Source organism: Vespula pensylvanica, chromosome 2 (assembly GCF_014466175.1).
Source record: "Vespula pensylvanica isolate Volc-1 chromosome 2, ASM1446617v1, whole genome shotgun sequence".
Classification (NCBI taxonomy): Eukaryota; Metazoa; Arthropoda; class Insecta; order Hymenoptera; family Vespidae; genus Vespula; species Vespula pensylvanica.
The window spans coordinates 17,622,393-17,637,392 of NC_057686.1; the positions used below are offsets into that span (position 1 = coordinate 17,622,393).

At 34.2% G+C, this 15,000-nt stretch overlaps 1 protein-coding gene across 3 annotated transcripts in view; it reads left to right on the top strand.

Moving 5' to 3' along the window:
- The window catches only part of LOC122637624 (protein madd-4), a 186,726-nt gene that overhangs the window by 142,530 nt on the left and 29,196 nt on the right, over window positions 1-15,000 (top strand). For all 3 annotated transcript variants that reach the window (XM_043829871.1, XM_043829874.1, XM_043829872.1), the window contains exon 5: window positions 11,035-11,472. In XM_043829871.1, the coding sequence (XP_043685806.1) occupies window positions 11,035-11,472 (438 nt within the window). The remainder of the gene's footprint in view (window positions 1-11,034; window positions 11,473-15,000) is intronic.

Consider the following 15,000-nt stretch of genomic DNA (forward strand, 5'->3'; position numbering starts at 1 on the left):
ATCGATTATAGATATATTTCATATCGTGGTCCATTAATATCCACCGCATAGAGGAGAAATATCATTCACCAACTATCACCAATTTAATATTATAGTAGGTCACAAATCAAATGAAATTTACATATATGTATGTATTATTACAAGTAAAAAAAAAGATTATATTATACAAATTTATTATTCATTATTTATTATTATATTATAAGAAAAAAAGAAAGAAAGAAAGAAAGAAAGAATTGTATCGAAAAATTAATTATTGAAGTTTCTATATTGTACATAACGAAAAAAAAAAGAGAGAGAGAGAGAGAGAGAGAAGAGAGAAAGAAAGAAAGAAAGAGGAAAAGAGAAATAATGAGAATGAGATTCATATTATGAAAATAATGGTAGTAATAATTTTTTATATACGAAAAAAAAAAAAAAAAATCTCATCCTACGTTTCTTTTTTCTATTCTTTTTTTCTTTCCCTCTTTCTTTTCTGTTTTTTTCATGTACAACATGAAAACTTCAGTTATTTAAAATTAATTTTTCATTACAATTGATTTTTCTTTTTTACATATTATAATTCACGATGAATGTTTTGTTTCAAGTATTTTTTTCTTTTCTTTTATACACACACACACACACACACACACACATTATTTTTTATTTCGTTATTAGATTTTCTTAGAGATCACTGAAATAACCACTTACACTCGCTTTTAATAGAAACCAAACAGCAAAACTCTTTATCTCTTTTGGTTTTAGCACATTTAACCATTTTCGACGAACCCGATCGCATGTCGCATAACCGCAAATCCGTTCTCTCGGTCACGGAAAAGGTTCGTGGTCGTAATCGATTAGATTTCAAGGTCGTCTGTTCGGACACTATCGTGGTCGATTAAATCTACGGATACTGGATTACTTTAACGCCCAAGGTTATTTCATTCCAAAAGAAATTTGTAAAAAAAAGAAATTGATTCTTCTCCTTTAAAGTTATTTGTAGTTCTCGTGATTGAAAGAAAGGAAAAAAGAAAGAAAATAAATTTCTCTTTGAAATTCTAATGGTAATTCTTAAGAAAAAAAAAAAAAAAAAAAAAAAAAAAAAAAAAAGAAAAGAAAAAAGAAAGAAAAAAGAAAAAGAAAGAAATAAAATGAATAATGATATAACGAATCGATATCGAATCAAAGTGAGCCATAAAACATTTCGATCTCTCTCTCTCTCTCTCTCTCTCTCTCTCTCGATATGTAAGAATTGATTCGTGAAGTATCTAAATTTCGTGAAAAATGCAATGAATAATATTCGGTCACGTAAGGCATTACGTGTCTTATGGCAGTAAACATCTTGAAAGGTAGATTAATAGCGCTGTATAACGATCGTCGAAAAGATATCTTCTTATGAAATGCAAATTTCGTCGTATTAGAAAAATATCTTATGCTTTCTGGGCATTTATTTATGGGAGATCGACGAATAGGACGATGACTCGTTTAAACGAGAGGAATGAAAAGAGATAGGAAAAAGATACGAACAAAAGAGAAAACAAGAGAAAGCCAACGAAAACGAAAAGACGAGAAGAAAAAAAGAGAAAGAAAAAAATAAAAAAAAAAATAAAAGGAGAGAGAGAGAGAGAGAGAGAGAGAAAGAGAGAGAGAATAGTAACTCGGTACGAATCGCACGAAACCGATCGATTTAATTCGAACCGATTTCATATGAGTCGACTTAATGATCGATAATAAGTCTATTGTTTGTACGCGAATAAATACATCGCTTTCTCTGTAAGCATAATGGTAAATCGTGGAGAGGGTTAACCTAACCATTCGGTGAAAGCCGAAGGATCATTCGATTTTCATCGATTATCACCAAGAGAACACGGGTAAATGTTGTCCGGTAAACAATCATCAGCAATGTAAATCTAGACCGAACGATTTCCCCAGACTGTGTAGGTTTGCGGCGTGTTTTCATCTCTTTCTATCTCTTTCTCTCTCTCTCTCTCTCTCTCTCTCTCTCTCTATATATATATATATATATATATATATATATATATTTGTGTGTATATATATATATCTTTCTTTCTCTATCTATCTATCTATCCATCTCTATCTCTATCTCTATCTCTTTTATAGGTTGTGTTAAACTCGTTATATGTATAATGTTTAGGTATACCTTGAACCTTCGTTACGTTCGGTATATCACGCTTACTGGCTAATTAAACTTAGTTTATTCATGATCTCGATACGACGCGCGAGTATTATAACGAGCTCCGATGCAATAATCTAATTATTAAGAAAATTTATATATATATATATATATATATATATATATATATATATATATGTTAAGATACAAGGAATGTTATTATTTTTTGTTGACATTATCGATAAGATCGAACAAACATAATCGATGTTATTTACGATAATTTCCTTTCGTTAGAGATGATATCAAACAAATATAACAGATGACAGTCTCCTGTAGAAATTTTCTTTGACAATCAACGTATTCGAAGAGCGATTATCTTGCAAATAGGCTCAATGAGATATATGTACATATATATATATATAGTCAACGAAAAGCATCGTGGTACTCTCGATCGTATAAGACAACGTTAAAGGGGCACCCTCATATACATTCTCTCTCTATCTCTATATCTATCTCTATCTCTTTCTCTTTCTCTCTATCTCTCTCGTGTATTATACAAGCGTAGAAATGGCGTAACGGTTGAAACGTCAAAGGTCCCGATATTCAAACGATATCGAATTAGATCGATCAATCGAAATATTATGCTCTACGTGAAACGAATAATTAACGTAATTACTATAGCATTCTTATTCATAATTCTTTCATTATTTTCTTAAAAGAATTTTCTCTCTCTTTCTTTCGTGGTTCATTTTTTTACGAGTAAACATCCATGTATTTACGTCTCTCTCTCTCTCTCTCTCTCTCTCTTTCTCTCTCTCTCTCTTTCTCTCTCTTTCTGTCTTTGGCCATGTGTGTAAAAATTATATATAGTTATGTAATGATGAGATCGTCTCTGTGTTAACTAGGCGCATATTCTAGAACATCAGAGTTAGGTCAAACGCGTCGAAAAGAGAGAGAGAGAAAAAAAAATAAAAGTAGCCTGCTGAGATCGTGAATGGGTTTGAGCGCGTGGCCTAGATAGCAATTTATCTTTGACGAGTCTCGGAACTATTCGAAAGAAAGAGAAAAATAAGCAAAGTGGAATCAAAAGAAATCAAACGTTCCTTTGCATATCGCCGTACTTCAAAATAAAAAAGAAAAAGAAAAAGAAGAGAGAGAATAAAGTTCGTCGTTGATATCATTGATAATTAGATAAAATGTTTTCTTTCGATACTAACGTAGGTAAATGTATCGAATAGTAACGACAGAATTTCTAATAACGAGATTGGTTTATATGTTTCCAATTAATTTTTTTGAGAAAATCGATCGATTGCTCTTTTTATTTCTTTTTTTTTTTTTTTTTTTTCTTATTCTTTTTTAGAGACTTTCGAGGCTAATAGATTTTTCTTGTTTATTTTTTGTTTTGTTTTTGTTTTTTTTTTATTTTTTATTTTTTTTTTCAGAACGATAAACTACTAGGAACTTTTTCGCGAAATTAACCCCAAAAAAATCTCGAGAAGTAGTAATTGATTTTTAAAATTGAACATTTGGTTCTCTTGGTTCGCTTGGACCGTATTCAAAATCTCGACATTACTTAGTATTTATTAACCGATCTAATACACTTATGTATATATCTATTTATATGTACACATATAATTACACATACACACACACACACACACACATATATATATATATGTACTTTCTTACTCACTATACTAACTTTTCCAAAAACTTTTCGAACGACATAAATAGTGTAATTTTATGAATAGTTTAAGTAGTGTAAATTTGTTAAAAAAAAAACAAAAAAATCGATCGAAAATCTGTACAGTGACATGACTAATGAGTATCATCTTTCTAAATGATTAAAAATGAAATCGAATAGAAGTAAAATAGAATCATTACGTTAGATAACATCGAAATTCATTCAAACTTCGATTTCTTAAGGAATATCTCCGAGAAGAATCCATTTGACTGTATCGACGATTCGCAGATTGTAGTTAGTTAGTACATTGGTACAACGGTTTAGTTCTTCGAAAGAAAGTTTTTCGCTCGCGTAATCCGTTACGAAAGTTATCGAGCGTTAACGTGCACAGAATTTCCGTAAATACGGATAATCGAGATACTACGTGCTTGGCTCGTTCCTTTCTTCTTCGTTTATACGCTTTGGTCGAATCTCAATTCCACTAACGCTTCGAAAATATTTTATATTATATTTTCTCAGAAAGAACATTCTCACCATAGAAAGAAAGAAAGAAAGAAAGAAAGAAAGAAAGAGAGAGAAGAGAAAGGAAAAGAAAAGAAAAGAAAGAGAAAAAGATTCGAAAAATATTTCTTTTCAAAACTATTTCAGTTATTTGGGGAAGAGGTTAAAAAAAGAAAGAGAAGGAGGTAAGGCAAGAAGGAAGGAAGGAAGGAAGGAAGGAAAGAAAGAAAGAAAAAAGAAAGAGAGAGAGAGAGAGAGAGAGAGAGAGAGAGAGAGAGAAACAAGAAAAGTAAAAGAAAAAAAGGAAAATGGAAAAACGTTTGTTGTCTCAATGTTACCTTAGAAGAAAAGCGTGTGAAATTAAATTGAAAGCACACACGTAGAGTATAGGAGGAACCATTCGATAGCGTTTACCGAGCGATCGTGAAGCCGAACAAAATGGAGTCATCTACGAAGGCTCTTACCGTCCGAACACGAGAAACGATATTTTTACAAGCATTCCATGCTCTTTCTACCACTCGTTCCTCCTCCTCCTCCTCCTCCTCGTCCTCCTCGTCCTCCTCCTCGTCCTCCTCCTCCCTTCACCTTCTCTTCCATCTTCTTCTTTTTCTTCTACTTCTGCGAAAGGCTAGCTTCTCGGTCTCCTTTCTGAATGCCTCGCGAAAGGATCGTGTTATCGTAGCCCTCGACGCGATGCTGAAAAAGGGAACACCACGAATGTGTTTTCCTTTATACCGAAAGACGGCTAGACGTCACTTGCTTCTCTACGAACGAAGAAAATGGTCTTCTCTTTCTCTCTCTTTCGTTCTTCCACGCGTTTCTTCTCGTCCAAGACCTCGGTGGTCCGATTTCCTCTCAACGAGATGTACCTGTATTCGTGGTTACACCTACTCTTCCCCTTTATTTCACCGTACGAAACTTGCACGAGCAAGCCAACCTATTCACTCTGCTATTTCAGTAAACAGCCTTCTTTTCACATACACCACGTAGGATAGATAGATAGGTTGGTACGTACGTATACTACTCTACGTACTTACCGAACTCAAATGAACGAACGACGCGACGCGATGCGATGTCCCCGATGATGATAACGATGATATATCATTTCGTTCGACCTTGTCTATTATATTCGACGTTTCACGTCATCCCTTAACGATACCTAGCGAGCATTATTTATTTTCAAAATCGTTGACTTTTAAATTCCACGAATTACTACGATTACGAGTTTGTCCGTTTATTTACGAAATAGACACACACACACACACACATATATATATACACGTATATAAATACAAATTGTATTCTTTCCATTTCAATATCAATAACTTATGATTTCAATTCGATGTAAATAAACTCCTATACATATATATATATATATTAAATACTGTAGTAACAAGTATAATGAGAATTAAATTTGTATATAGAGAACCATTGGAAAATTGGGAGTAAGAGTGGGGAGAATAGGAGGGAGTTATGGTGGTGTCGTTGAGAGGGTATCATCCATTGTTTTAGGTCATCCGAGTCCTCCCCTTAATCGGCTGAAACGTCTATTAAATGCCCGCCAGGTATCCCCAAGCTAACACACCACTGCTCGTATCCGGAAACGCTTTCGCCTAATGAGTAGTTGAGATTCCTCGTTAAGGAGCGGCTAAACTCTGCATTGCGGCTTCCGTGCGGGTTCCTAACAGGTTTCGGCGTTTCGCATAGTTTCTTCCTTCATTGCTACTTCGCAGTATATATTCTACGATACTATCTTCTCTCTTCTCTTTTCTTCTATCTATTTCTATCTCTATCTCTATCTTTATCTCTCTTTTTGTCTCTATTTGTATCTATCTTTTTTTTTTTTCTTAAAAGATGTCAACTTAAGCGACCATTTTAATCCTTCAGTGAAATCATTCGTGTGTCATGTGTATATGTACACACGTGATACATGAATATATTATATTTATATATGTATGATATGTATGTATATATAATGTGTGTGTGTTTGTATGTGTGTGTGTGTGTGTGTGTATATATAACGTGTAGGCATCTACTTTATCTATACGATGGACCACACCTACTTGAAAAACTTGCTCAGATAAATAATTTCAAACGATTCAAGATTCAAAGGCCCCCGAAGGGCTATACGACTACTTCCATCTTCTTAAGCACGAGGAATCTCTGGCTTGTTCTGAAAATACCTAATGATAGCAAACGAGAGTAACTGCACTTTATGAAACTTTACCTTCGAAACTGTACCTTCTTAAATTTAAACTTGGCCTAATTAAGTTATCTCTCTCTCTCTCTCTCTCTCTCTCTCTCTATTTCTCTCTATTTCTCTCTCTCTCCCTATCGTTTTGCCAACAAGAAGCATTTATTATGAGATATGATAATAATAATAATAATCTTTCTTTTTTCTTTTCCTACGTTCGCGTTTAACGTTGAAAATGATTTCTATAGAATAATTCTGCTCGAAAAATCGTAAAAGTAAAAACAGTCAGGGTCCAAAAGCAGTAATGGAAATTTTTCCTTTGACGAACTGGAATAATTAAGTTTTCTTGTCGACTTAAGACGCTACGGTGTACGTAACAGGTGTCTCGTAAGTAGGATTTTGCATGCGAGAGAGAAAGAGAGAGAAAACGGTGATGGATCGCCATAGTGAATCAGGACTACCTTTCAGCGTTGAAAACGAGCCTGTAAAAAGGACGAGAAAGCTTCTTTTGGTCTTCTATTCCGGAAGCACTTTCTTCCTTGCTATCTCTCTCTCTTTCTTTTTCACACACACACATACACTGTTTTTCACAAACAGATGCACAAGTACACGCTAACTTACAGGCACATACTCTCTGTTTCTTTTGTATCAACCCACAGAATCTTTCCATCGGTTCCCGTCAACATCATCAATTTCCAAGCGCGAGGGTGTTTTATTTGCAACGTAATCGAGGATAGCTCGATCAATATCTTAATTCTTTGAAAAATATCATTTATTTTTCTTCTTGCAATTTTCTTTCAATTTTGTTCGATTTCGTTATTAATATCATATATATATATATATATATATATATATATATATATATATAGCTTGTGGGTGTGTGTGTGTGTGTATATAGTATGACGTATGTGTATATACTTACAACCATATATATAATTAGGTATATATATATGTCTGTGTATATATATATATATATATATCGATTGGTTCGATTAAACGATCATACATGCCAAGACTATTATTTCAAATTCGTAGTTCGGGATACGCGTTTGAAAATTGACTTGTTAAAATGATAGAGACTGGAATATATATATATATATATATATATATATATATATATATATATATACGAGCGTAACTAGTACATCGTTAGCAGGCGTATATTTTATGCAGATCCAAAATTATTCAGCTGAGGTACGTTGGACGAGAGTAAATCGTTTATCGAGTAGAGTTTAAAACTCGAATTACGGTATTTCGATGAATGGACGTAAGTGCTTAGCGCGGCCGGCTTTGTCGAAAATAGTTGGCGTTTTCCATAGATTCATCCGGTTACGCGTTTATATGCATAACTAAACGTCGTGTATCGTTCCATCCCGTTAGAGAGAGAGAGAGAGAGAGAGAGAGAGAGAGAGAGGCGGAGATAGAAAGAGTAGTAACTTTCACAGTGACTCGATTTTCAGTGCACGCTCGGTACCAGAGATTGAAATAGTTTTCGTCAACGTACTCGTTTCGTTGGTGGAAAAAAAAAGAGAGAGAGAGAGAGAACTGGAAAGAGAAGGAAAAAAAAATAAATGAATGAATGAAAATAAAAAACAAAAAAAAAAGTAGAAAAAAAAAATGGAAAAAAAAGGTAGATAAAACGAGGACCCTTTCGTGTAAATACATTTGACAATTTTGTTCTGACCGAAAACGAACAAGACAAAAAGAAAAAAAAGAAAGAAAAGAAAAGAAACAAAGAATGAAAGAGAGAGAGAGAGAGAGAGAGAGAGAGAGAGAGAGAGAGAGAGAAAAGAAAGAAAGAAAAAAAATGTAATTCCGTTAATCCATAAAAATGTAAAACGAGCTGGAAAAAAATGGCGACGGCCAAACTGACTCTCTTTTAAAAGAAAGGATGGAAACAAGAAGAAGCAGGGAAGGACCGTGTTTCGTGGGCTAATCGTTGTTACCATCGAAGCGAAACTCTAATTTCTTGGTAGGAAAAGTAGGAAAGTACTAAACGATGTTCACCTAAGAGGACCGAACGAATATATAAGGATGGCGGTTTTGCGCCAACTTTAATAACGAACGTTTTACTTTCCCAAAAGTTACATTGCGGAGTAAGAGTTTGCAGTACGCGTAGAAGAAGAGAAAATCGAGCCTGGAAAGTTTCGAAACCTAGGAAAAACCTTCGAAACGATCGGAACGGCCTCGAGCTATTCCGATTTTCTTCTAAATTTTCCTTCATTATCGTGATAATTAATGAACCATTTTCTTTCTCTTTCTCTCGTTCTCTCTGCTTCTTTATTATCGTACAACGAACTTGTTTCAACCGTAAGAAAATTTCTCTTGTATTATTTTAGAAATATATTTATAAACGTATATATGTACGTATGTATGTATATACCGCAATGTATAAATATCATGTAGTGTATTTGTTGGATAAATAAAATCTTTTAATGTCAACGGAAGAACAATAATCCCATAGGTGAAGTTTACCAGTAATATCAAACTTTGTATTTATTATTAAGGCATCGACATAACTGGACCATTGCGACTGGACAAATATGTTCTTCCTAAGCTACGTAGTTAAACTTTCTCGAAATGTAAACACTCTTTTCCCTCTCTCTTGATGAGGGAAGGTTACTTCGTTAAAATTCTCTTCCCGTTAAATAACGTCCAAACTTTGAATGATTTTCACGAGTCTCTTTACGAATATTCTATGAAGTATAACACGTTATAAGTATTATATATATATATAATTATTTATATTATTATTATTATTATTATTATTATTATTATTAATTTTAAATAATAATTTTAATATAATAATTTAATATTTTTAATTATACGAATGAAAAAAAGAAATAGAAATTATTAGACCTGATTTATATATAACATATATATATTAATGAATCTCTATCGTTATTTTAATTATATCCTATATATCAAAAAGCATGTTTTTCAATTCACTTACAAATAATTAAAAATATATATATATATACATACGTACATATATTATACATAACTACATACATTTATATATATATATATATATATATATATATATAAAACATTTTTACTCGTATTATAGAACATACTAACTGGCATCGTTCTTTCAAAAAAAAAGAAAAAAAAAAAAAAAGAAGAGAAATAAATACCACCTTACTTATATAATTATAATATTACATACAAAATGATAATATTATTTTTTAAAGAACTTTATACTTCTGACGAATATAATAAAAATTCAATCTTGTAGAACTCAAAGTAGTCTTCGGGTTACATGAGTGACCGACATGCGGGCATGGAAAATAACACATATACGATTACATCGAGCAACCACCATCGGAGTTTGCCGTACTCGCTCCATAAAGAAACGATTCGAGCGAGTCGCGGAAATACGTGTTCTAAAATCTACATAATGGCCCCATCCGAGCCTTTCAAAAACCTACCACCACCTGTCGACAAGACCTTTCTCATTTCTACGAGATTGACTCGGTCCTCGTTCGTGTGTATGCAAGTTCTTTCTCTTTTTCTCTTTCTCTCTCTCTCTCTCTCTCTTTCTCTCTCTCTCTCTCTCTCTTTCTTTCTCTTTTTCTCTTTCTCTCTTTCTCTATTGCAAAAGAAGAAAAAAAGAAACGAACGACTTTCTTTCTTCCGAAACAATGGCCGAGCCAAGCTCGATCCTTGCCCGCTGGCAGCAATTTTCAAAATAGTTTTTCGCACTCCGGTTCATGCACCTTAAAGAGTTTTCTCACTCGCCAAAAAAAAATAAAAATATAAAAAAAAAAAAAAAAATAAGAAAAGAAAGATAGGCAGGAATGAATTCCTTCGTCCATTAGTGCTATCGCTTTTTATTATTATTATTTTTTATTGTAATAATAATAATAATTATTATTATTATGAAACAGAGAATAATAATAATAATAATAATAATAATTATTATTATTATTATTATTATTATTATTATGAAGGAGAGATAATAATATTTTCATCCCCCTTTTCCTCTTTCTTTTCTTTTTGGATATAATCTTTTTCGAGATCATTCTTTATCTTTCCCCTTTTTCTCTCCATCTTTGTCTCTACCCCTCTATATGCTTGCTTTTCTCGCTACTCTCGATCGATTCCACTTGGTACGAAATCACCAGACGATAGATAACTCTGGTAATAGAAAATTTAAAGAGCGTGGAAAAGGAACGCTCTCTTCGTGGAAAGTTTGACGATCCAATTTAACGGAGAGAAAAACGTTCATCAATCCTTATCTCTCTCTTTCTCTCTCCCTCTCTTGACAAAATCATGTTATATTAACCATAACTGATTCGTTCTAGATTTTCTCGAAGAAATCGAATAGCCCGACGATCTTTAACATCTGCCTTTTATAAAAAGTGGATCTCATTTTAAAATTAAATTTGCTATCGAACGAACGATGTTCTCTTTGAGGTGGGAAGGGTGGCGAGGGGGAGGGGATCGAAAGGATAAAAAAAAAGACATAAAAAAAAAAAAAAAAAAAAGAAAAAGGAGAGAAAAGAAAAAATTGACGAACGATATATTTCTTTGTGATTTCAGCCATGCGAAAAGCCAAGTGATTTTCGTGCGGAACAATGCGCGGCATTCGACGATGTACCGTACAGTGGACAATTGTTGAAATGGTATCCGCATTACGATCCAGCACGGCCCTGTTCTTTGATCTGTCGCGGAGAACAATCTGTTGAGAATAACGTCGGTCGATTGCAACAGCAACAGCAACAACAGCAACAGCATTTGCAGCAACAGCAGCAACAGAAACAGAACAAGAAGCAACAACAACAGCAACAACATCAACATCAGCACCAGTACCAACAACAGCAGCAAGGATCAAACGAAAAGACACATACTCGCGATATCCAAGATGCTCTGCAATTTGATTCCGACGAGACAATAGTCGTCCAGTTAGCTGACAAAGTTGAGGATGGCACGAGATGTTATCTCGATGGCCGCGACATCTGTATTAATGGCGAATGCATGGTAATATTTATTTTATAAATTCATTCGTATTATTCATTCTCGTATAAAAATTTTCCTAATAAATTCGCGCGTCTCGTCTTTTCATTATTTTTCTTCTTTCTTTCTTTTTTTCTTTTCTGTTTGTTCTTTTTTTTTTTCTTTTTTTCTTTTTTTTTCCTCCCCATGACACGACATTAATTGTCGAGTTCAATTAATATTGTTTTTTTTTTCTTTCTCTCTCTCTCTCTCTCTATCTCTCTTTTTTTTCTTTTCTTTTTTTTTATTTTATTTTTTTTAGCTTTTCTTTTCTCTTCCGTAGTAGTTTCTACAGATATATATAACAGATAAATAGTGGCATATGCAGAGAGACGGACTTAAGAGTAATATGTAAGTTCCGATAGAATCAACGTGGCTTGTGGATAAAAATTGCACGTACTTTCACGTTCATTGACTTCCATAGACTTATCCTCACGTGACGATATCAACGACCTACAGACCCGTATGAATTATCCACGTAGCTGCTTCGTGTGACTGGCCAGTTGTTCCTGTCGTTCCCTCTCTCTTTCTATCTCTCTTTCTTTCTTTCTTTCTCTCTCTCTCTCTCTCTTTCTCTCATCATTTCTTTCTAACGTTACGAACTTGCTCTAGTCGTATTTGTATATTTCACTGAATTCAACCAACAGTTACATCCGTCTTGATTTTTCAGAGATTTCTTTCGAAGAATATCAGAAAATAAAAAGAAAAGAAAAGAAAAGAACGGTAATCAATAAATTTAGTTGAAAAATTTAAAAAAGAAAATAGAAAGTGAGAGAGAGAGAGAGACAGGGGGGGGGGTGAGAAAAGAAAAGAGAGTAAACAAAAGTAAACGAAAAATTTTCTGTAGAATTTTATGTACAAATATATCGTTTTATGTAATAGATATTACATGTACATACATCTGCATACGTAGATACTATCGATCGTTACGGTGTTAGAATCAAGTGGAGCACTTTAGACCCTTATTCCACCCCCTCTTGGACGTTTGTCATAGTTTCGAGAAAGGACGGAAGGGAAACATCAGTAGCAGGTGTTTCATGCGTGGTTTGCCAAAGCTCGATCTGTCCTAGGCAGATTCAATTCTAACAGTTTACCGACTGCATTTCACTTAACACAATCTCTTGATTCTGTCAACGTATGAAATCGGTGTCCTAGTATCGATTGACCTTGAAACGATCACGAAAGCTCTTAAAAACATTGATATTATTTCGTGCAAAGGAAAAAGACAAAATTTATCCGATCGATCGATCGATCAACTTGGCAAATCAAATTAAATTTTTTCTCGCAAAGTTGTCTAATATTTTGAACTTTAGAAAGAAAGAAAAGAAAAAGAAAAGAAGAGAAAGAAAACAATATTTGTTATCGAGCGTCACGAGATAAAGTTTTCCTCGTCGTTAATCGTACTTTGTTTTTACCTTTTTTTAACTTTTCGATCACGCAAATGCGAATTATAGCGCCTGATGAAGGGCAACCCTTTCATACATTTATCAAATCCTTGTAAATTATATTATTCTTCTTTACGTGCCTGTACGAACGGGTTGCCTGTCGTTAGGGGGATTAAAAGAAAATTTATAGATGATACGTTTTTACACGGATACTTCACGAATACGGCACGTGTAACGTGTTGCCTGTTTTCAGGCGCGATATCTCCCCATATACCGATATCTATATTAATAAACAAGTCCGATGTAAGAGCGATTAGAATTATTTTTAAAATGGTTCTAAGAATCCTCGAAATATCGATTATGTTGAATTAATTTAAAAGAAAAAATAGTAAATAATACTTTCTTTCATATAATTTTTAACGAATTAAACTAATCAGAATCGTTTGCTAAGTTATAATTAAGAATTAAATCGCGATCGACTAATTCGATGGTATTCGTTTTGATATTCGATTACCTTAAAAAAAAAAAAAGAGTTTTTCTCGTATCTATCTCGCGGAAGCGAAAGTTAGTTAGATCAAATTTTCAAAAAAAGGATTTTCGAATTCCTTCAAGGCGTCTTTCGTCGTCTCGTACGTATTTATCGATCGTACGATTTAAAAAAAATTTCCCAACTAACGAGTCTTTTTTTTCTTTTTTTTTTTTTCTTTTTTTGATTTCTCTCTCTTATTCTTTCGCTAATATTTACCATAGATGCGTCGGAAAATTTCGCATTAGAATCTTGCTGTCCTAATATTAGCCTAATACGATTCATGTGAAAACATTCGTTTCGAATGAATGTAAATGAAAAAGTGCTTTATATAACGAGAACTACTTCATAATCGAGACATAAAATTACGTCCGCCGCAATGTGTTCATTAGCACTCACCCACCCCTGTTGCCATCCCCTTCGGCCTTCGACCCTCTCCATATGTACGTCCTTAACGTTTTATCACGTATGCGCAACGAGGTTTGCGCCCTATTTTTCACGAGACCACCGTCATCGCTCTTCTACGAACTCTACGTTATGCGAGAGAATAATAATAAGAGAAGGGAAAGAAAGAGGAGAAACGAGCAGACGGGGAAAGGGAAAGGAAGAAGAAGGAGAGGGAGAAGGGATGAGGTGGTTGCTCAGGAAGAACGATTATCTTGAATAACGAGGGTCCAAACGGCACAAAATACGATTCTTACGGGAATAATGTATAAATAATAATATAATTCATGGATGAACGGAGACAATTTTCAAATGTTTTCGCCATTGAATTCGATAGAAGACACGAAACGAGAAGGAAACTCGGGGAGAAAGAAAAGAGGTAAAAGCGTAGGGTAAAGCGTTGAAATAAAGGAGACGAAAAACAAGATAAGAAGAAAGAAAGAAAGAAAGAAAGAAAGAAAATAAAGAAAAGGAGAAAGAAGAAAAAGAAGTATCTTCAAAGAATCGTGGTAAAACTCGTATCGATTTTTTAGTGAAAACTCTTGGCAATCTTTCTCTCTCTCTCTCTCTCTCTCTCTCTCTCTCTCTCTCTCTCTCTCTCTCTCTCTTTCTCGTTACGATTCTCTCGTAGAGAATTCGCACGGCTCGTCGTCGTACCGTCGAGAAAATAATTAACGGAATTTCATAACCGCGAGAATGAAGTTGGAAGGACAATATCTAATCAGCGGACGAGTCTACGAGTGTAATTAAGCGCGTAGCCGAGGCTCCGGTAAACGTAAACTGGCTTTGCATTATTAAAGGCTTGCCTCCTTTCTTCCGCTTCGGACGGACACGCTCGATGTGGCCCCCGCAGCTTGCACGACTCAGCTCGCTTCCGCTTTTGTATTACGTTCACTCGTTAGAATTTGTCTTCTCGCAGAGTTTCACTGGAAATTGCTTTCCCGCTCTTGCCGGTCCTTTCTCTCTCTCTCTCTCTCTCTCTCTCTCTCTCTCTCTCTCTCTCTCTGTCTCTCATATACATACAATCTCTATCTTTCTCTCTCTCTCTCTCACTCTCACTCTCACTCTCATCCTCTCGCTTCTTTCTGAACGCTCGTTCAGTCGGGAAAAAGACGGTTCTTACCTTTGCAAACCGTTATCCGTTCGTTCCAAAAAGAA